General features: G+C 34.1%; 1 protein-coding gene across 2 annotated transcripts; it reads left to right on the forward strand.

Moving 5' to 3' along the window:
• Positions 1-312: 312 nt before the first annotated feature.
• p4ha1a (prolyl 4-hydroxylase, alpha polypeptide I a) lies at positions 313-20,730 on the forward strand. Of its 2 annotated transcripts, none has more exons than XM_082152028.1 (15): positions 313-466; positions 6,031-6,138; positions 6,320-6,416; positions 7,706-7,857; positions 8,718-8,855; positions 8,960-9,211; positions 10,277-10,470; positions 11,286-11,462; positions 14,116-14,186; positions 17,003-17,102; positions 17,187-17,240; positions 17,339-17,404; positions 17,515-17,583; positions 18,924-19,020; positions 20,217-20,730. In XM_082152028.1, exons 2-15 carry the CDS (start codon positions 6,054-6,056, stop codon positions 20,285-20,287), a joined length of 1,623 nt encoding a protein of 540 aa, XP_082008154.1. In that variant the 5' UTR covers positions 313-466; positions 6,031-6,053; the 3' UTR covers positions 20,288-20,730. The 2 variants fall into 2 exon arrangements, with proteins under 2 accessions (XP_082008154.1, XP_082008155.1); XM_082152029.1 differs by lacking the exon at positions 14,116-14,186 and adding an exon at positions 15,396-15,466.
• The last annotated feature ends 475 nt before the right edge of the window (positions 20,731-21,205 follow it).

The raw sequence follows: 21,205 nt of genomic DNA on the forward strand, positions 1-21,205 counted from the left end.
TACAGTCTATGGCCAGAACAACGCACCAAGAAAAACTACCATCCACCCACTCAGTTTCTTAAAGGGAAACACTCTTGTGTGTGTGAAATATTTGTATCTACAGTGTCACCTACAAAACAGAAACGGAACACCTACAAGTACAAACCTACTAAAAGCATAAGTCCAAAGTAGATAGGATAGATTTACTTGATCAATTTGGATAAAAAGTAATGCATGAAAATACAGTAGTACAAAATTAGAAAAAATGCGTATGCCAAAATAGGAGTGTGATTTTATGTGACAGTGAAAGCCTATAACTGTTAGTTGCTCTGTATAAACAGCAGAAGGCGCTGCAGCTCAATCGTTTTTCCTCTGTAGATTTTTCCTCATTTCTGCTGCGAACGACCCGCTGAAGAGAGAGAGGGAAAGAAGCTAACCAAACAACATTTTTCGATTTTGTTTTATCGACTCATTCCAGAGAGGAACAGTAAGTTGACCTGCTTATTATGCTTCAGTAAACATAACCGCTTCAGTAAACATACTCTCTATCATAGGCACATGCTCAAGACTCTCTAGAAATTTCCCTGCATATTTCCATAGTTTTCCCGTTCAGTGTAACTTGCTGCCATTTCTAGCTATTAAAACGCCGGTTCTCAAGACATTTTACTATATCTATTTTTCCGGGGATTTTGCTGCGTAGGTTTGATCAGGTGACGAAAAACCCTCTTGCGTTCTGATTTAAAAAATCGATGCTTTCATAAAAGCACAACCATCCCTCTCCTACTGTAGATATTCCTACAATCAATAACTTAGCTGATTGTAACATGAATGGTAATAAAGTCAAGTGTATACTTATTTATTAGAACATAGCACTAGCATAATATTTAGAATAATAATATTTAATATAATCCATTGTCGTTATAATTAGATGTTTGCCTCTTTTCTGAAAATATGAACATGCTAAAGACAGTCAAAGATCATTTGCAGCGGTAAAAAAGAGACACAAGACGCATTTACAAAGGCATTAGTTAAGTATAGTGAAGTGAGAAGTTAGTAGCCTATAGTAAAGTTACAGTGTTTGGGTCATGTACTGGGGGAGGGGAAGGGACGTGGCACTCAATCCACATTAGTTTACAAATATCCCGGTTACTGTAAAACATGGAAATAATAACAGTCATCCGTCCGTTGTGAACTATTATAATAATTTAACTACTTTTGTACAGTAGAGAAGACCATTATATTTGCACAAGTACACTTACAGAAAAGGACTCTTGTTGTATCATGGTACCATATACCATTGTATTATCATGGTATATGAAATCATGGTACCTATATTAATACCATTGTACTTTTTGTTAATGTTATGCACACTGAAAATGTATTTCTATCTGATTGACCCTTAAAATCTGACCCTAAAAAGTCAGATTGATAGTCATAATATTTTTGACTAATAATTTAGCTGTTACTATATGAAGTAGCTCCACATTTTACGTGAGCAAAACGTTTTTAGTACTGTGCATGGTTAGCTATACAGTTCAGTTTGATAATCCAAATGTAAAGACAAAATTTTATAATTTTTAATTGAAACAATAGTTTAGTTGAGATACAATAGTACTATTGTCATAAAAAAGAGAAATTAAAATAACACAGACATTTTGAAAACTTGAATTTGAATTGTTTAAAGGAAATTCCTAAATAGATTTATTAGAAAAATATTTTAATCAATTGTTATATTCATAAAAATTGCTACAATTTATTATTTAAAGAATAATTTAAAATGTAAATAATTAAAACAAAATTTTTGTTAGGAAAAGGCCTTACTACATGGGGTGTAGTTCTTACGAGTGTCCACCTTCAGTAAGCTTCCCTGACGTGACCCCAGGCTATTGCTTTTAGTGTATTCACTGCAGGATTTTAGGCAAGCCTTCTCTACAAGTCAACACTAGTTTCTCAAAGGTTTAGTCAAGTATATGTTCAGATTACATTCTTGTCTTTTTGAATCAGGATAACGCATTTTAAACAGGCACTTGTTTTCATAATCTAAAATGGTTTGTGTGCTACTGGTTTCAGGTCTTATTTGTGTTTGTGTAAATTCCTGTAGTGCTCGTTTTAGCAGATGTTTTTGCCCCAACAGATGGTCAAGTTTTTGAAAAATGCTGGGAATTGCATTAGTAACCTTTTTTAGTTTTGTTTAGCTTTTCTGAGATTTTTAACACCAGAAAGTTAAGTGAAGTTCAGGTCAAGCGACGGTCAGCACAGTTTTTTTATTGAGGAACAGCTTTTTTGTCTTGTTTTGGTTAATAACTTTTTTCTCCTACTAGTTCTAAACGGACTTTCTTTTAAGCCTATATTCTTACTCGCTCACAACCTGACAGATAAAGCTTTTAGTTTCTAGTTCTGTGTTCTCTTTCTTGGGGCTTTTTAAACAGGTAAAATGAGAATGACAATGTGAACAAAGTGAGCTGCTCAACCCAACCTTACACCCATTGTATGTATAACCTACTAAAAAACACTATGCGTTGTTCTTAAATAACCTGCTGCAGTCTCTATTATGGTTCAAACCACTTATTAACAAAAGTAAATAGAGATCATGTTAATTTAACGGAAAAACTGAAACTGATGAATGCGATGTTTGCATGTATAAAACTTAGCCATGATGCTATGAGTTATATGTAAGGTTTGGGTTTTGTTCAAATGCCTTAGCTTAGCAAACACAACTAATAATTATCCCCCATAAAATGGTTTTGAAATCATCTGTTTCAAGATTCCTTGTGAAAAATAATTCAGCATGCTCTCAAATCACTTCTAAAAAGCAAATACTCAAAAGAGGCATGTTATCCAACAGTGGCTTTATCCCAATTCACATACTTGTACTTGCACTTCACTGCTGAAATAAAATTGTGTCTTTTGCTTTTGCATGTAAGTGTTCATTCGGACGTAAATCAGTTCACTTGTCCGAGTAAAAAAGTTAGTTGTCTAAATTAATAAACTTAATTAATAGCTTTTTTACTAGAAAAATGAACCACCACTGAACTTACTTAAGCTGGACTATGACACTATTTTCTTCTAGAAACAAACTTTGTTGCATTCTTTTCCTGTTATCACTGTAAAGCTGCTTTGAAACAATCTGTACTGTAAAAAGCGCTGGATAAATAAAGGTGACTTGACTTTGACTTTTAGGTGACTCCAGAATAAATAAAAAAAAAGGATACGTTTAATTTATTCTGAAGCAATGTTCTCAATAGTGTTTTGTCAGTTTATTTAAATCAGCGTATTTGTGATATCCTCTCCCTTAAACTGATATCCAGGGCATTTTTTATTATGGGCATTTTTTCCCCTAACCTTATTAAATGTATACAAATTCTTAAATTATATCTATAAATTAAATTAGAGTTATAAGACACTAAAGGGCTGTTACCATTCAATAAAATCAGAATCAACAAAATCCATCTTTCCATCATTATATAGCCTATATAAAAAAAGAGAGATTTTTTTTTTTTTTCGTGGCAGGGTAAGTAAAAACCTGAACTACCAGCCGATCTGAAGTAGGAAAACAATCCTCATTGTTGATCTCTGCGTAAACTGATCTGCCTCCTCTCCTCCTCTGTTACAGAATTCCTTTGCATGCTAATGTCTGTGCACTTGATTTGGGATGCACTAATTCTAAAACTTGCATTATTATTTAAGATGGATAACATGCATAGGCCTAGTATATTAGGCCTATATTTAGACATATTAAGACATCTTTGTCTTTGCAGCATCTTTCAAAAAAAAAAAAAAAAAGGCAGCGAAGGAAGAAGATTGTGCAATCTGCTCGTTGTTCTACCCTATTTATAAATTGAAGGTACAGGCTAACTGAATGCTGTCAAGCTGCTGGCAGCCCTGTCCTCTTTCACAGTGCCAGCGGGGTGTTGTGAGTGGACTATCTGTCTGGCACAGAACAACTCGTCGTGCCTCAAGTTCCTTTACGCCTCACTGCTGAAATACATTCAGCAGCTGTGGGAAGTTCATTAAAGGGATAGTTCAACCAAAATTAAAGTTCTGTCATCATTTGATGTTTTTTCCCAAACCTTTCTTCTGTGCAACACAAAAAAAGTTTTTCTCCAAACAATGTCTAAGTTTACATGTACCATTATAATGAGATTTAGGCAATATTTGAACTTTATCTCATGTAAATGCAATTCTTTGATCAAATTGATACGAATAAGAGTTATTGTAGTAAAATATGTGGCATATGCTGATTTTAATTGGTTGATATGAAAACATTTAAACGCATCTATACCACTTTGACCAAAGTGTACGTTTGAATGTGACGTACACAGATGACGCTGTCATGCACAGATTCGAAAACAGCGGTGAAGAAGGCATCACATTTTTGGGGTGACAACATTGTGCAAAATGAATGTAATGCAGTATATTAAAGGGATAGTTTTGTCATCATTTACTCACCCTCAAGTGTTTACCCCTGTATGAATTTCTTTCTTCAGTTGAACACAAAAGAAGATATTTTGAAGAATATGGGTAACCAAACAGTTGGTGGACCCCATTGACTTCCATAGTACGGAGAAAAAAATACTGTTACCGTCATACTTCAAAATATCTTCATTTGTGTTCAGCAGAAGAAAGAAATTCATACAGGTTTCAAATGACATGAGTTCATGAACTTAAATTTTTGGGTGGACTGTCCATTTAATGAAAGCTTCCGCAACATACACATGGGTTATAGACTTCCTTTTTTTGTGATGATATTTTGTTGAGCTCAATAGATTTTCTTTGTCAGTTCCTGATTTACTCTATTTCTGGTATGTTGTGTGTATATTTGACTTTACTGGCACAAGAAAATAATTGTGATTCTTCATTCAGACTTAATGTTCCCATCTAGGCCATGGGGTTTGCATTAACAACTCCACTTCCACACCTTCTTCCATAGGGATTTGTTATTTGAGCTGTAAATGTGGTAGATATTCTGGTTATGTGTTACTGACATAATCCCTTTTAAATGTAGTTTGCTCAATGTGTAGTAGACAGTACTTTATCAAGGCTGTTCTTTTAAGGTTCTTCAAAAGTTTTTTACAAAGTATTTTAACTAAAAAAACTTTCTAAAAAAGAGAAACAAGTGTAACAAAGTAAAATTATACATGTCCAAGAATTCATAAACACACACTTCTGCTGGAACGTGATGGCATATGATGCAAAACATTACTGATTGATTTGTCATTTATGCAAATTCGACCAAACCTTGTCTTGTGTTAGTCAGCCAGATAACATTATTTTGGTGAAAACTCAGCAGAATTTTCAAAAACAGTGTAGAGTGCAGAAAATCAGAAAGCATACAAGATGGCAGTTTTGTCAGTTTGCTGTTATTGATAGTTACAAGCTGAAGTTGTGAATCGTATATAACATTACACTTTACTCGGGTTGGGAATTGAAAATCGATTCCAATTCTGGAATTAGATACTTGTTTTAAAATGAAAAATTTCGATTTCGCTTATCGATTCCTGTGTGCGCATTTTAATGTGGTTTTTAACCATTGAAGCGCAAGAAGACATGAAAGTGAACTCAATTCTGCACTCGCACATTGTTTTCTGTGCTATACATATACATACTAGGCTATACATATAGTGCATGAATACTGAATTGAGTTGTCTTTCGTGTCTTGCGGACAAATACACACAAAATTATGTCAAAATGTCCTTGTAAACATTGTTGGATGTCTAAGTAAACGTAAACAGTTGAGAAAGAAAACACATGTGTAACAGTATATTGGATCCATATACATCTTGACTAAATAACTTCCGTAACTTTACTAAGGATTAATTTATATTCTACTTATAAAAAGAAAACAGTGTTATTTTACATTTTATTTCAATTTCTAACTTAGTTTAAGTTTTAATTAACAATAATAACCCTGCCACAGTCAAATATAGTTTCGTAGTCATTATACAAAATATTGGGCTTTCCCACTCAATGACACGATTGACCAATCAGAATCAAGCATTTCAGAGAGCTATGTAACAGTTTATAATGTAAATCTCATTTTCTCTCTTTTAGGCAGTGTGTGGAACAGGATAAAGATGGGGGTTATGAGTGTGTGCTGTATTTTACTCATCTTTCTGCTTAAGTCTTCCTCTGCTCACAATGACTTCTTCACTTCCATCGGTATGCAACCTTATCAACTTTTTTATACATTTTTGATTGAAATGCTCCTACAGGTTCTAACAGGCAACCAATTCCTTTAAACCCATGTGTTCATTAACATTTACCATGCAACTGACAGGTATGGAAAACTAGACAGGTCATTCTCTTAATCACTGATGCTCGGTTTAACCTGTGTTTGCAGGTCACATGACAGATCTGCTGTTCACAGAAAAAGACCTGGTGACGTCACTGAAAGACTACATCAAAGCAGAGGAAAGCAAACTGGAGCAAGTGAAACAGTGAGTAATATCTATTAACGGTAACAACCGGAGCCATACAACACATATAACAAGTATAAGTGTAACAAGAAGTATAACTCATATCAGTTTGAATTGGCAGTAACAGATTTATGAATTGGACATGACAGAAATCTTCAAAATGATTGGCTAAGATTACATTCCATTGATTCCAATTATGTATGTCAATAAAATCTGACAATATTTAGTATATTTGTAATGATACATCAGTATGGATCAATGCATCAAACAAATGACTAACTAACACTTTGATGTATCAATGCGACACGTAAAAAAATCTAAATAGATTTTTAAGATGCACCTTTATTTTGACACTCTCTTGTTTGCCACATCTTTTTTCATTATTTATTGTTCTATATTATTTTAAAAGCTCTTTTGTTGTGGATGTCTCAATTGAGATACAGGATTTGCAATTTTTTAGAGAGTTCAATTTTCTTGTTTTATTTTGGTTGCATTTGTGTTGTGAGTAAATAAAAATAACTGGTTGTGCAAAAAAAGGACCATAATATCGTAATATCTATATCTTAACCGCAGGCCTCTGAGTCTAATCAAATCATAATTGTATTGTGCTATGTTTTGAGGTATCCGGTGTCAGATCATAGTGATAAACATATGATTTACACCTCTAATGATTTAACAAACTTATCTTCTTAGCTAAAATCTAACAGTATTTTCACTCTGATCCAGTCAGTGCACGTGTGTGATCTTGAGTGAAACGACTAGATGATGCTTTTGCCAATAAGATGATCGATATTTTTAATTGAAAGGTGGGACATCTTTTCCTATAGTTGCCAATCGCCTTATTAAGCTTTACGATTTGTCACATTCATTTTTCTACAAGTGGTTCATCTCCTTCTCCATTAACCGTGTCTGATATCATATTACACAATTTTAGATCACTCTTAGTGTGGAGCAGATATTCACAGTAGTTGGCATATTTTATGTAAAGCAGTAGATGTTTATCTAGGATTGTGATCATAGCATTATGCATCACACTTTTGCACGCATGTAGTCCTGTGTGTTTATGTACTCTTATCTTGTCTTTAAATAAGTTTAATTCTTACTTAATTTAGTTAATTCTACTTACTTACTTAATTCTTACTTAATCTAAATGTTTATTTAGTTTATTTCATCTGTATTGTCAGTCTGTCTGTATAGTTTGGTGTTGTTTTTATGCAAAGTTCTGGAGGAACGTTGTGGCACTGTGTGCAAGCTGTACATGACAACAATAAAGCCACTCTGAATCGGACACTGTGTGTGTGTGTTGTCAGGTGGGCTGAGAAGCTTGATGTTTTAACATCCACAGCCACACAGGACCCAGAGGGGTTTCTGGGTCACCCTGTCAATGCCTTTAAACTCATGAAGAGACTAAACACAGAGTGGGGTGAAGTGGAAGACCTAGTGCTCAAGGACATGTCTGATGGTCAGTATCACTGTAATTTAACCCATGACAGTTTTATACAATCGCTAGGACCCATTTCTCAATTCTTAGGTCACTTTTTTAAAACCCTTTACACAGTGAGCAGTCTATATGGGCTAAACTGTGGATCGTTTAACATTGCTTTGGCACAAAATGCATTCAACTTAATAAATTAATTATTTTCTTAATAAAGTACCTACAGGCCAGTTTGCACGTTTTATACTCTTTACAATATGTTTACTTAAGTTCAAAACCTAACATAATACAGAACTGAATAAAACAGCAATTTTCTACATTTCTTCAGTAATGCCACAAAATGAAATGCTGTCAAAGATATTAGATGAGACTGAAAGACTAACAGATGTGTAGGTGTTCAGATACATTACCATCTTTACAAAATAAACTTAGGGAAAATTCAGGTCCAATATTTTATACTTTAATGTAAACCATGTAATATAAACTATGTAAAATGGACTGCAGTGAATTATAAACACTAAAAAGTGTCATTCTTGTTTTGTAAAGAAAATGTACAAAAGAAAACACTGTATAGTGCTACCTGCTGTTAGTGTTTAAGTCACTGTTTTATAAGTGACAAAGTGTTTGTTTGTTGAAAACCTTTGCTATTGTTATGAAAGAATGGCTTGATTTGAGACATGTATGAAGTGTTTTGCTAGTTTTAGTGCATTTTAGATGTGAAATTATTGCTGTGCCAAGCTAAAAGTTAGGAGAACTGAGTGAGGAGTTGAAAAAGAAAATGTGACCTTAGTATTGAGAAATGTGTCCTAGCAGTTGTAAAAACAAAACAGATGTTCTTCTTCTAGATATAGTTTTTCTTATGAAAAGATAACCGCATTTTCTTCTAGGCTTTATCTCAAACCTGACCATACAGCGTCAGTATTTCCCTAATGATGAAGACCAGAACGGTGCAGCCAAAGCTCTCCTCCGACTGCAGGACACCTATCAACTGGACACACAGACCATCTCTTCCGGAAACCTGCCTGGTGAGTGTGACCTACATGAAAGATCAGACTAAATATTTTCCAACCATACTTCAGATATGCATTTTTTGCATTTGTATGACATCTCATTGCACGTGTTCTTGCAGGTGTTACCAAAGGCTTGCCATTTAAAAACACCCTGACGGTAGAGGACTGTTTTGAGTTAGGAAAAATCGCCTACTCCGATGCAGACTACTACCACACAGAGCTATGGATGGTCCAGGCACTCAAGCAACTGGATGAAGGAGAAGAATCCAGTGTTGACATTGTGACCGTGCTGGATTACCTCAGCTACTCCGTCTACCAGCAGGGGGAGCTGGAGAGAGCTCTGGAATATACCAAGAGACTGCTCACTGTGGGTTAGTCTGCTCTACAAGACTATGGCTATGTCCACATTCATATGGATGTATTTGAAAATGGCGTTTTCATTTCAAAACACTCTCTGGCCACACTAGGATCTTTAAGATCTTAAGGATATTTCCAGAAGTTGCTTGCCCACACTGAAACATCTGAATATGTTTTAAATCACATTGCTGTGCATGCGTAAAAAATGATTAAAATCTTACTGAGATGGTGCAGAGAGAACATGTATAATAATATTCTTCTGGCATGTACATTTTTTTAGAAAAATATACCACTACTATTTGGTGCGTCCATTTATCTTTAGCAACGCTAGAATTTAAATGCCAATACAACCATAGGTAAATATGGGTACAATATGTGTCACATGTCACAATGGAAGCTTGTTTCTGCAATGGAGTAAAAAAGGTAATTGTGATGTTTTTTTCTCACAATTCTGACCTTTTTCTGTCAATTCCGAGTTTATATCTGACAATTCTGAGGGGGGAAAAATCAGTTAAGAGAAATGAAGTCAGAATAAGAAGATATAAACACTCAACATAGAAATGGGTTTATATCTTGCAATTCTGACTTTATTTCTCACAGCTGCAAAGTTTGTATCTCACATTTCGGACTTAATAACTCGCAGTTGTCTCTTTATCTCCCAATTCTGAGAAAAAAAAGTGAATTGTGAGATAAAAAGTTGCAATTACCTTTTTTATTCTTATGGTGAAAACAAGCTTCCATAGTCCACACTACAACGCGGAAAAAATATTATTGCAGAAAGCGTTTTCAAATTTATCTACTTGGGAGAGCGTCTTCAAAAAGATCAGTTTTTGCTGGACAAAAATGCTGTCTCAGTGTGAGGGCCAAAATGTTGAGAAAAATATACATTTTTAGGATTAATGTGGACGTGGCCTATAATGCAATATTTACACATACTTTTCACATGCCATTGAAGAAAGGAGACCAGAATATCATATCATATGATCTACGAGTTGAAATATTATTTCTGAGCCATTTGAGGTATTTATCAGTTTTCTAAACTATTTACAAAATGTTTAACATTTATCTCTGCTGTCTAGATCCTGAGCACCAGCGAGCACTTGGGAACCTGAAGTATTTTGACTACCAGCTAGCCAAACAGAATAAGGCTGAGGAGGAGCAGAGCCCCAAGGAAGAGAGCAAGAAAGAGCAAGAAAAGGAGGTTGGGAAGATGGAATATCTCCCTGAGAAGAGGAAATATGAGAAGCTATGTAGAGGAGAAGGACTCAGAATGGTGATTATTAATATACTGTAACTGCTACATTAATATAAATATTCACTGGAATGTCACGTTGAGCACAAAACACTGATGCATTAGCTGATGACAGTCATTTAATATGTCACACTCACTTTATATTAAGTGTCTTTAACTACTATGTAATACAATTTAAATAATTAATTGAATACAATGCACTTATTGTGTAAATACATGTTTTATATTGCACTTATTTAAAAAAAAACTGCATGTAATAACTCTTCTCTTACCCCTTACCCTTAAAACCATATCCCACCTCAATAGCAGTACCGGTAAGTGTTTTGCAATACAACATGAACACAATATGTATGTTGTACCTACTATTTTTTTTTTTTTTTTTACATAAGTACATAGTAATTAAAGACACCTAATATAAAGTGGGACCAGTCATCTCTTTCAGCCAGTTTCAGCTGTTTTTACTGTATTGATGTAACCTAGTATGTTTATTTATAGTGGTTTCTGTATTTGAGGTAAGTAATTACTAAAGACAGGACTTTTAATTATTTATGCACAACCATGGTGTATAATGTGGCCATGACACAAATCTGTTTTTGTCTGTTCAGTTCACCACAGCTGAATGCATATTGCATACAAAACTCATTAAAAACACCCACATGCTCTGCTATGCTGCTTTTGGGGGTCAGTAAATGGGTTTTGCTATGGCAGTGCCTGGTTCAGCACATTGAAACTTACTTCTCATGCTGTGAGAGAACATGAAACACTAACTAATTTATTTGTCTTGCACAAGATATAAATTAAATGTACATAATATATACACAATCTCATCCTTACAGACTCCTCGCAGACAGAGCCGTTTGTTCTGCCGTTACTACAACAATAACAGACATCCGTTTTACATGCTCGGCCCGGTGAAACAAGAGGACGAATGGGACCGTCCACGTATCATTCGTTACCATGAAATTATAACAGAAAAAGAAATGGAGAAGGTCAAGGAACTGGCCAAACCGAGGGTGAGTTCAACTTTTATACACATTAAAATGTTTATAAATATGTATACTATTAATGGGCAAAATGCCATTAACAACACCCCTAGTCCAGTAATTTCTGTGATGGTCCCTTCACCCAAAAATTCTAATTCTGTCATAATTTACTCAGAATTTTGTTCATCTTAGGAACAAAAATTAAGATATTTTGAATTCTTCTCTGATCATTTTGTCCATCCATTGAAAGTCCTCACAACCCAGACTTTCATGCATCAAAAAGTTCATAAAGACATTATAAAGGATTTATATGAATTGAAAATACAAGTCTTATGAAGAGACACGGTCGCTTTTTATGATGAACCGATTTAATTTAGCCTTTGCTTTACATATTAACATTGATCAACGCACATACATAGAGCACATAAAAAATTGCACAGTAATTGGAAGCTCAAACATGCTTGCTTAATGTGAGGAAACCAATGAGGTTTGTTCTCGCGCATCAAGCAAGTAGGGTTGAACTTCTGTTTACCTTATTTATTTTTAAATTAAATGTTCATCAAGAATATGGATGTGATGTTCAGGTGTCCACTTCCTTTTGGCCATGCACTGCATTTTCTGGAAAAAACATCACACCAGGACAAAATTGCATTGTTGAGAGAAATAAAAATAAAAAACCTGATAATTCGCATCGGTTCAAGAATATATGTGTGTGTGTGTGTGTGTGTAAAAATATTGGTTACACTTTACTGTAAGGTTTCTTTTGTTAACATTAGTTAACTACATTAGTTAATTTAAACTAACAATGAACAATACTTCTATAGCGTTTATACAACTTAGTTAGTGCTAATTTAAACATTTAAAGGGGTCATGAATTGAGAAATCATCAATTGTTCTTGATCTTGTGACATGCAAGAGGTCATTGTACTATTAAAAACATCCTGTAAGTTTCAGAACTCAAATCTTCCTTATTAGTTTTTTTATTGAAACCAAGCTCAAACCACAAGTTACGGATTTTGTCATATTATGAAGTAATAGTGCATCGAAAGACCACGTCTGCAGAATTAAATCAATGCCTACTTCTACATCGTAGCGTCTTTGGCCCCGCCCACTGGCATGTTAGTGAGACGAGAAAGAGAAAAGAGATACAGGATCACTGGACTAAAAATAGCATTACCTTCCAAAGGATCCTAATGCTAGAAAAGTGGTTATTTATTTTCAACTGTGTGAATATCTCAATAGCATTATTTGTTGGATGGATATTTATTTCACTGTGGATTCTTTTGTAAATCAGTCACAATTTCGCAGCTAGCTTTGCAAACAGTGTTAATTCTAATGCCTAATTTGTGATCCGTGATTTCTGAAATATAATGATTCATGTACATTCATGTACAGTTCTTTATTGTCTCATAATCATTAAAATCATGCTGTTTATGCATCAGTAAATCAAGCCAGTGATTAAACGGTCTACTTCACATGGTTTCTCTTAGTAGCATCTAAATAATCTGTTTTTTCCATTTGTGATTAAATTGTATACAGAAAGCGATCACATAACCCACCCTTTATAATCTCTGGAGCTGTCAATCACACCGCGAGTTTATCAGTGACTGAGTTCTAAACTCTCGCCAAAACTCTCATTTTAAATTATATAATATTGACGCTGTCTAAACTGTACAATGAAATATCTTATTTCGTCTTAAATCTCTTATTTACATTGTGTTTGCACTGTTAGTTATGATGACAGCATTCGTGAGAGTGCAGAAATCGAGTTGCAATGATAAGATCACTGCATTCATGCACTCAATAGACATGTCTGTCATCAGCTATAATGTGCATCACTGCAACCTTTAATATGACGGGAGTAGATCTAAATATAATGCTATAATCAACACTTTTCACGATTAGTTAATCTCGACAGCAGTAATAGTAAAAAGTTAGAGAGTTTCAAATGTAATACTTATTTCATATACAAAGATGTTAGCCAATAGAGGTCACACAGCAGACACGCCCCTTCAAACAGAGCATTCAAATCAGAGGGCTAAAATCAGGGTAGCACAAATGCCTTTTATTTCTAAATTATGTCCAAAAATTATACTAATATTATAAGTGAACTTAAAAAAAAAAAAAAAAAAAAATTCATGACCCCTTTAATAATATTAAAGCGATTTTTCTACACAATGGTGGTTGACCTTTAATGGCAGCTACCATAATGCGAACACATGACAGCCTATCACAACTCGTTTTATCTGCGTAACCTTCCTGTTATCTGACACATTCAGTAACAATGACAAATATGCCTGTGAATTGAGTATATCTGCAATGACACTGTGTAGCAAAAACCCTTGCTTTTATGTGATGCTTTATCCATGTTAGTAGGTTCCAATTTAAAGTGAAACAACTGTAAAGCATAAACCAAAATTCAGGCATTTTCACTTCTTTGGTAATACTTGAAGAGCATATAAATAAGCATATAAAGCCTCCTATATTTGGAGTATTTGTATTATGATAAAACTTCTTAGAGTATTGTAACCTCCATTATTCAGGGTTCATTTAAAGTTATTAGTCCAGAGTTTAATCAAGGGCTCATATAGAGTCAGAAGGCCTGCGCTCAAGTTCATGTGGTCAGCCTATAAGACTACAGCTGCTGTGTAACTTGTGTCCTCTTGGCCGGTTGGCTCAACAGCTGCGCCGAGCCACTATCTCCAACCCCATTACTGGTGTGCTAGAGACGGCTCAGTATCGCATCAGTAAAAGGTAAGGCTTCTGTTGGCCTGTAGAACTGCCAACACACCAGTTCCCCCTACTGCATGCTGGAAGAGCAACTTTAACAAGAGCCCAGACAAAGGGGATATTTGTCACATGCTTATTATGGGTGGGTGGACCAAAGTCATTCATACACATATATATTATATACGTTTGTAACAAGTAAAACAACAAAAGTAAGTCAAAAGTTTGGAATAATTAAGATTTATTAATGTTTTTGAAAGAAGTCTCTTATGCTAACTAAGGCTGCATTTATTCAAGCAAAACTACAAACAGTTTTATTTTTGAAATATTCTAACCATTTAAAATAACTGTTTTCTGTTTGATTATTGAGTCATTACTTCAGTCTTTAGTGTCACATGATTTGGTGCTTAAGAAACATTCTTATTATTTACATTTCTTGTGTCTTTTTATTATTATTATTAATGTTGAAAACAGTTGTGCTGCTGAATATTTTGGAAACACTGCCATTCAAACGTTTGGGGGTAAGTGTTTTTTTGTTTGTTTTTTAAGAAAGAAAAAGAGAACCTTTGAACTTTCTAGTTATCAAAGAATCCTGAAAAGATTTATAAAAAATATTAAGCAGCAAAAACGATTTGTCAAAATTTATATTAATAAGAACCATTATTAAAAGTTGAGAACCAATTATAATTGAGCATCAGCATATTAAATGGATTTCTGAAGAATCATGTGATACTGAAGGCTGGAGTTATGATGCTAATAATTCAGCTGTTATCACAGGAATAAATTACATAAAAAACGTATTTTAAATTGTTATAATATTTCAGTATTTTTGATTAAATAAATGCAGCCTTGTGAGCATAGTGCTTTCACTATATATAAAGTGACACAATAGTTCTGTTGCAGAGGTCATCCCATCATACCATCCACCTGCCCTACAAGTTTGCATTAATACCATGCATAATAAATAGATATCCCTGTTTGTTTTGCTTTTGGGATTGTTACTCTTCCACTGCTTCTTTACACACAAGAGGTACGTAATCAGTGTACACCCTAGTCTTATAAATTTTACCTGTAGCAGTTCGACTCAGGCACAAACTGCACACCATGTTACATAAACATAAACCACCCATGCAGTCCAAGTCCGCAGTTGGTGTAGTTCAGTTTAAGCTGTGTGTCAACAGCACCTTTCACCTTTCTCTTCTATTTCCTCTCTTTTTCTCTGTGCTGGCTCTTTAGCTCAGGCGTGCCACCGTGCATGACCCTCAAACTGGCAAACTCACCACCGCCCAGTACAGAGTCTCCAAGAGGTAAGGGGTCAAAGATAAAGCGCAGAGTTCACATCTGTCTGCTCCCCCTTTCTCTTTTTACCCAGAATCCTCAGTTGTGGACCTCAGTCTATAAAACAGTGAATAGTGTGTCCAGGCTGCAGAGACAGACATATTTATCTTGATTCACATGTACAAAAATGATGTACAAAAAGCACAAAATAATGTCAAGGATCTAAAAAGCATTAAAGGGATAGTTCACCAAAAATACATGTTCTGTCATCATTTACTTAATCTTTTAGTTCCAAATCTGTATGATGTTCTGTAGAGTTTTTTCCATGCAATGTAAGTCATTGGGGTCCAAATCGATATTCATTATTCGAGTGAGTAAATTAATGAGTGAGTTTATTTTTCTTGGGAAATATAGAAATTACACACTTCAGTATGGAAACTTGTTTCCGCCACAGAATAAAAAATCAAAAAGGTAATTGGGACTTTTATCTCTCAATTCTAAGAAAAAAAGTCAGAATTGCGAGTTATAAACAATTTTATTTCTCGCAATTCTGACTTTATTTCTCACTGTTGCGAGTTTATAACTTTCCATTCTGGCTATTTTTCTCAGAATTGTGAAATATAAACTTGCAATTGCGAGAAATAAAGTTTAAATTGTGAGAAATGTTTTTATTATTTGGCAGAAACAAGCTTCCATACTTCAGGGATCATGATGGTCTTTTATTTGTCTTCATATTATTTGAATGTGTTACATTTTATTTCATACAACATGCCGTTATATTAATTGAGAAAACACATGATAGTTGCATATCTGATGAAAAGAGACTACGGACTGCATGGGTGCCTCTCATTATAGAGAATTCTACTTGACAGGGTACTATTTAAAGTCATGCTGCCTTTGTAAATAATTTAAAGTGTTTGAGTAACCCTAGCCACCGCTCACACACTTCAAAACATCAGCTAAACACTGAGGTGAAACTAATTTCTGTCAATAACTCACAGACTGATAAACAAGTTCATGAATATATCATATATCTCCTAATCTAACCTAATTTGAAGGGTGGCCACTTTTGACATGCTTATTGGTGGCGAGTTTTTATGGAAGCTTGTTTCCACCACAAAATAAATGAAAAAAGTAGTTGTGACATTTCTGATTTATTTTCTCGCAATTGTGAGTTTATACCTCGCAATTGCAAGCTATCTCACAATTCTAGGAAAAAGTCAGATTTGTGTGATAAAATTTAGGAAGTACCTTTTATTTATTTTTTATTTATTTATTTATAAACAAGCATCCATAAGTTTTGCGTGGGCAAACGCTACTCTAAATCTGGTTTCATTCTAATTACTTTTTTCCCCTGTATTCTGCATATTAACAATACTAAAATTTCATATCACATACTAATATCTTATAATAAACATTGCATTAATTCATTGCAGCTTTACACTGGACAACTCACATTATATTCGTTTTTATGTAAAAACAGAAGAAAAAAAACGTTATACTGTTGCAAATAGTTCTCAGTGGGAATATCGAGCCAGTATGTTATTAATTGTCTTTTCTGTCAGCGCATGGTTGGCGGCCTATGAGCATCCGGTTGTGGATCACATAAATCAGCGCATAGAAGACATCACAGGCCTCGATGTCAAAACAGCAGAAGAACTACAGGTCGTGTTCATTAGGCCTTTAATGCAGGAGACTGAGAATAGTTCAGTTCTGTTTCTTTCAATGTACAACTTTATCTCTTCTTAGGTGGCGAATTATGGTGTTGGAGGACAATATGAGCCCCACTTTGACTTTGGACGGGTAAATACAAAGCTCTTTAATCGTACGCTAAGTATTTGATGTTACAAAGCATGCAGTTATATACAATATGTACCATTTTAATATGCTTTTTCCACTAGAAAGATGAACCAGATGCTTTTAAAGAGCTGGGCACAGGGAATCGTATAGCAACGTGGCTCTTCTATGTGAGTAGGATTTGATCGATTACTCTTGTAGTGACTGTCCTGTCAGGGTTGGCTCTGCTATTGCTATCACTTGGTATAAAATTCCCTGTAAAACATCCACTTTGTTGCAGATGAGTGATGTATCAGCAGGGGGCGCCACTGTCTTTCCAGAAGTTGGAGCTGCAGTAAAGCCAATGAAGGTGCCGATTGTTTGAGTTTAGACATTCTGTGCCAAAATGATTTATATATTACCTGCCCTTGTGAAAAAGATGTACACGTTTAACATACTTTTAAAATGAGTATTTATTACAGAAATAAAAGAATATACATAAGTGTGAACTTTAATGTTTTTGGATACCTAATTGCATGTTATTTACAATTAAATGAAAATATATTATAGTTTCAATTTATATTAAATGCAACCTGAGAGTTTTTTTTTTTTTTTTTTTTTTTACCACTTATAGGATTTGGGTGCATCTTTATATATTATATGTTACTTCAATTGTGGCAATGTGGTTAATGTCACCACAGGGTTCAAGAAGATGAACAGATGAAGCACAGAATAACTATAAACAAAGTAACTTTAATATAAACAACACAAACAATACCAGACAAGGAACTGAAGAGAAATGAGGAACTTAAATACACAGTGATGATAAACTCAAAGACTCAACAGGTGTGATCGTTAAATTAGTGTCCATGGCAAATAATAACTGACAGGAACAAACGAACACAGGAAACGGGTAACGGAAAGTCCAGTATGAAAACAAAGGCAAAACGTGACAGTAGTTCTTTTGAACGTACTAGCATTTATGGTAAACTTAAATATACTTTAATGTCATTTCTATGAATTTAGTTTTATTTCATTATTTAATTTTTTATAATTTATAAGTTTAAATGTAATATCAAAATCCATACTACAATTAAATTGTAAAATTATAATCAAGTAATTGGCATGCTTTACTATGTGTCAACACATCAAAATAAGTTTACTTCTTTAAAGCACAATAAATGGTTATTAATTATAATCCTGATTAAATACACTAAAGTAAAACTTTTAATTTGACTATTGCAAAGTGCAATTTTTAAAAGTTTACTCAAGTGTGTTAAGAAATGGTCATTAAAGTGTACTTTCTTAAGTTCACTTTAGTGGCCTTTTTTCATCAATATTATATTATCTGCAAGTGCAGTTTTTTAAGTATACTTTTAAGAGTTCAAGTACACTACAAGTGCACATTCAGTACAGTTAAGCACACTTCTTTTTCAGTAGGGGTGACCATGTAGTAGAGTCTATTTATGATAATTTGATGTCTCAAACAAATGACATAACTCGGTAACCGTAGGTAACTAAACTGTACAGTTTGACACAACTCTGCTGTTTCACAGTATATACTGCCAAAACACCAAGCCATAGAAACAGGTACAGAAAAGGTGTCATGGGTGTTGCTTTATTTGTTTAAATAGACAGTATTACAGGTTATAGGTACAACTGTCTTTTCTATTAAGAATTATCACTTAACATTTTTGTGTCTGTGTTTAGGGTACAGCTGTATTCTGGTATAATCTCTTTCCCAGCGGAGAGGGAGATTACAGCACGAGACACGCAGCTTGCCCGGTACTGGTGGGAAACAAGTGGGGTGAGTGTCTCGAACACAATGCATTATCAGGAGATTTTCTTCATGCTCTAAAAAAGGATGCCTTTGTGTATACTAATTTTAACAATGAATCGCTGACACCAGTTTTTACTATGTGTTATTGTCATTTTCTAACACATCAGCAAAATCCTGTAACTTTATTAAAAATATTCTTTCTTTATGAGGATTGCCGGTATTTCCTGCAGTATTAGCAAATAAGCACATTTTATTTGACATAATCCATCATTTAAAAAAAGAGTTGCGTTATGTCAACCCTGTTACCATCATAATTATTGCATTATTCTACAATTGAATTTTTTTTATTATTACTACTTCATTATCCTTTCAGGAAGTGAAGACAAATAAAAAAATTCTCTTTTTAATAACTTTTATTAACTAATATTTTATTGTGTTAGGTTTGTTACAATCTTAAATGGTAATTTGTGATCAGCATTAAATTATTTTTCTAATCATTTATGCACTTGAGCAACTAGTTAATAATGTCAAATTAAACTATCTAGCTTTTTACCTTCTTCATGAGTATTTTATGCTGTATTAACAAATAAGCACATATTAGTTGATGTAATCTATTTAAAAGTCTTGAAGTTGGTTATGTGTCAACCCTGTTACCATCATAATTATCCATTGTTAAAATAATGCAGTATTCCATAAATAAAAAAACACTTAATGACATCTTCATTCTTTCAGCTAGTAAGCACAAATAAAAGTCTTCTCTTTTTTAATAACCTTTTTTAATAATTGTGTTACTGTAATGTATTATTGTGGAAAATTGTCAACTATGTTACCATCAGCATTACATTTCCTTCTCTAGTAATTTATGCACTTGAGCAAATATTTATTAATGTCAGATTAGGAGAACTCTTTACTTTTATTTTACTAGTAATTCTTGCTTTTTTAGAATTTAAGCACATTGTAGTTGACGTAAATACATAATTTAAAAGTCTTGAATTCCCTTGGTAAATAATGTATTAAATAAAATTCAGTTTTTTAATAATTTATGTACCCGAGCAAATTGTTCATAGTGTCAAATTAAACTATCAACCATCTAAAGCTTCCTAAACTTTTCTAAACTCTCAACCCTGTTACTTTTCTGAAGGCATGGTTATAAATATATTGACATATATCAACTTTTTTTTGACAAATTTCATACTTTCAATCTCTCATTGCCTATCCGTTAGTGTCAAATAAATGGATCCACGAGAGAGGTCAGGAATTCAGGAGACCATGCAGCCTGAAAGAGACAGATTGATCAAAGCCTTCACTCGTCTTCCTCATGCACTCCTCCTCCTGGACTCTGAACAGACTCGGAAAACACAGCATCCTCCCTGCTGTTCATGTCTACTGTGTTGACAGCAGCCTACTTGTGACCCATCACATTATTTGTAATCAAAGAGTGTGAGCCTGCCTTTGGGTTACATTACCTCTGTTAGTGCCTTTTATCATTGCACACTATGGTCAAGTCAATTCAAAGGAAGCAGCTATTTCTGACAACACTCCATTACAACAGGCCTTTAGCTATTGAGCTGTACAATGGCATCAAATCACAGCACTGAAGTGACAGCATATCTCCAACACTTATTCTGACTGACAGACAGACCAAAGTGACATGACAGAAAATGCACAGAATGCATGTTCGCCGCATTCACAGAATGTTCGGGAATGGTCTAATAAAAATGATTTTCCCAAAGTGAATCTCTTTGCTTTATTTTGCCTATTCCCTCTCCTTTATAAGAAATCATACAAATTCTATTATTGTTTACATTGAAAAGTAAACAAGAAAGCGCGAATAGCTGAACACGAACACTCTTACTTTTAAATATACCTACGACGTTTAATTTGCAAACATTTCAAACACAATAATCATTGTTAGTCAAGCTCTTACATTAACGGATCTGTTTATTACACGTTAATATTGGCAAACCAAAGATGTTCTGAGTCTTGGTTTTGCATAACATTCTTTGGTGATTTTCTCATACAGCCACACATAATCAGCAAATTGTCAAACCCTTGTTTTTGTCCACTGGTATCAGAGACACTGGTAATTGAAAGAAAAATAACTTAAAAAATAACATTTTCAATTAAAATAGATAAAATGTAATCTGCCCCTTGTGGATTTAGTTAAAAACATTAGGAAAACATTTTGATTCTTTTTTTAACCCTGTAAAGC

This window comes from Leuciscus leuciscus (assembly GCF_965113295.1).
Source record: "Leuciscus leuciscus genome assembly, chromosome: 21".
In the NCBI taxonomy this organism is placed as follows: domain Eukaryota; kingdom Metazoa; phylum Chordata; class Actinopteri; order Cypriniformes; family Leuciscidae; genus Leuciscus; species Leuciscus leuciscus.

What these genes read in the sequence shown, in the direction of transcription:
- p4ha1a (XM_082152028.1), top strand. Translation starts at nt 6,054, where the DNA reads ATGGGGGTTATGAGTGTGTGCTGTATTTTACTCATCTTTCTGCTTAAG. An exon ending in TGACTTCTTCACTTCCATCG is followed by an intron (nt 6,139 to 6,319) that starts GTATGCAACCTT and finishes CTGTGTTTGCAG; the next exon opens with GTCACATGACAGATCTGCTG. An exon ending in GAGGAGAAGGACTCAGAATG is followed by an intron (nt 10,471 to 11,285) that starts GTGATTATTAAT and finishes TCATCCTTACAG; the next exon opens with ACTCCTCGCAGACAGAGCCG.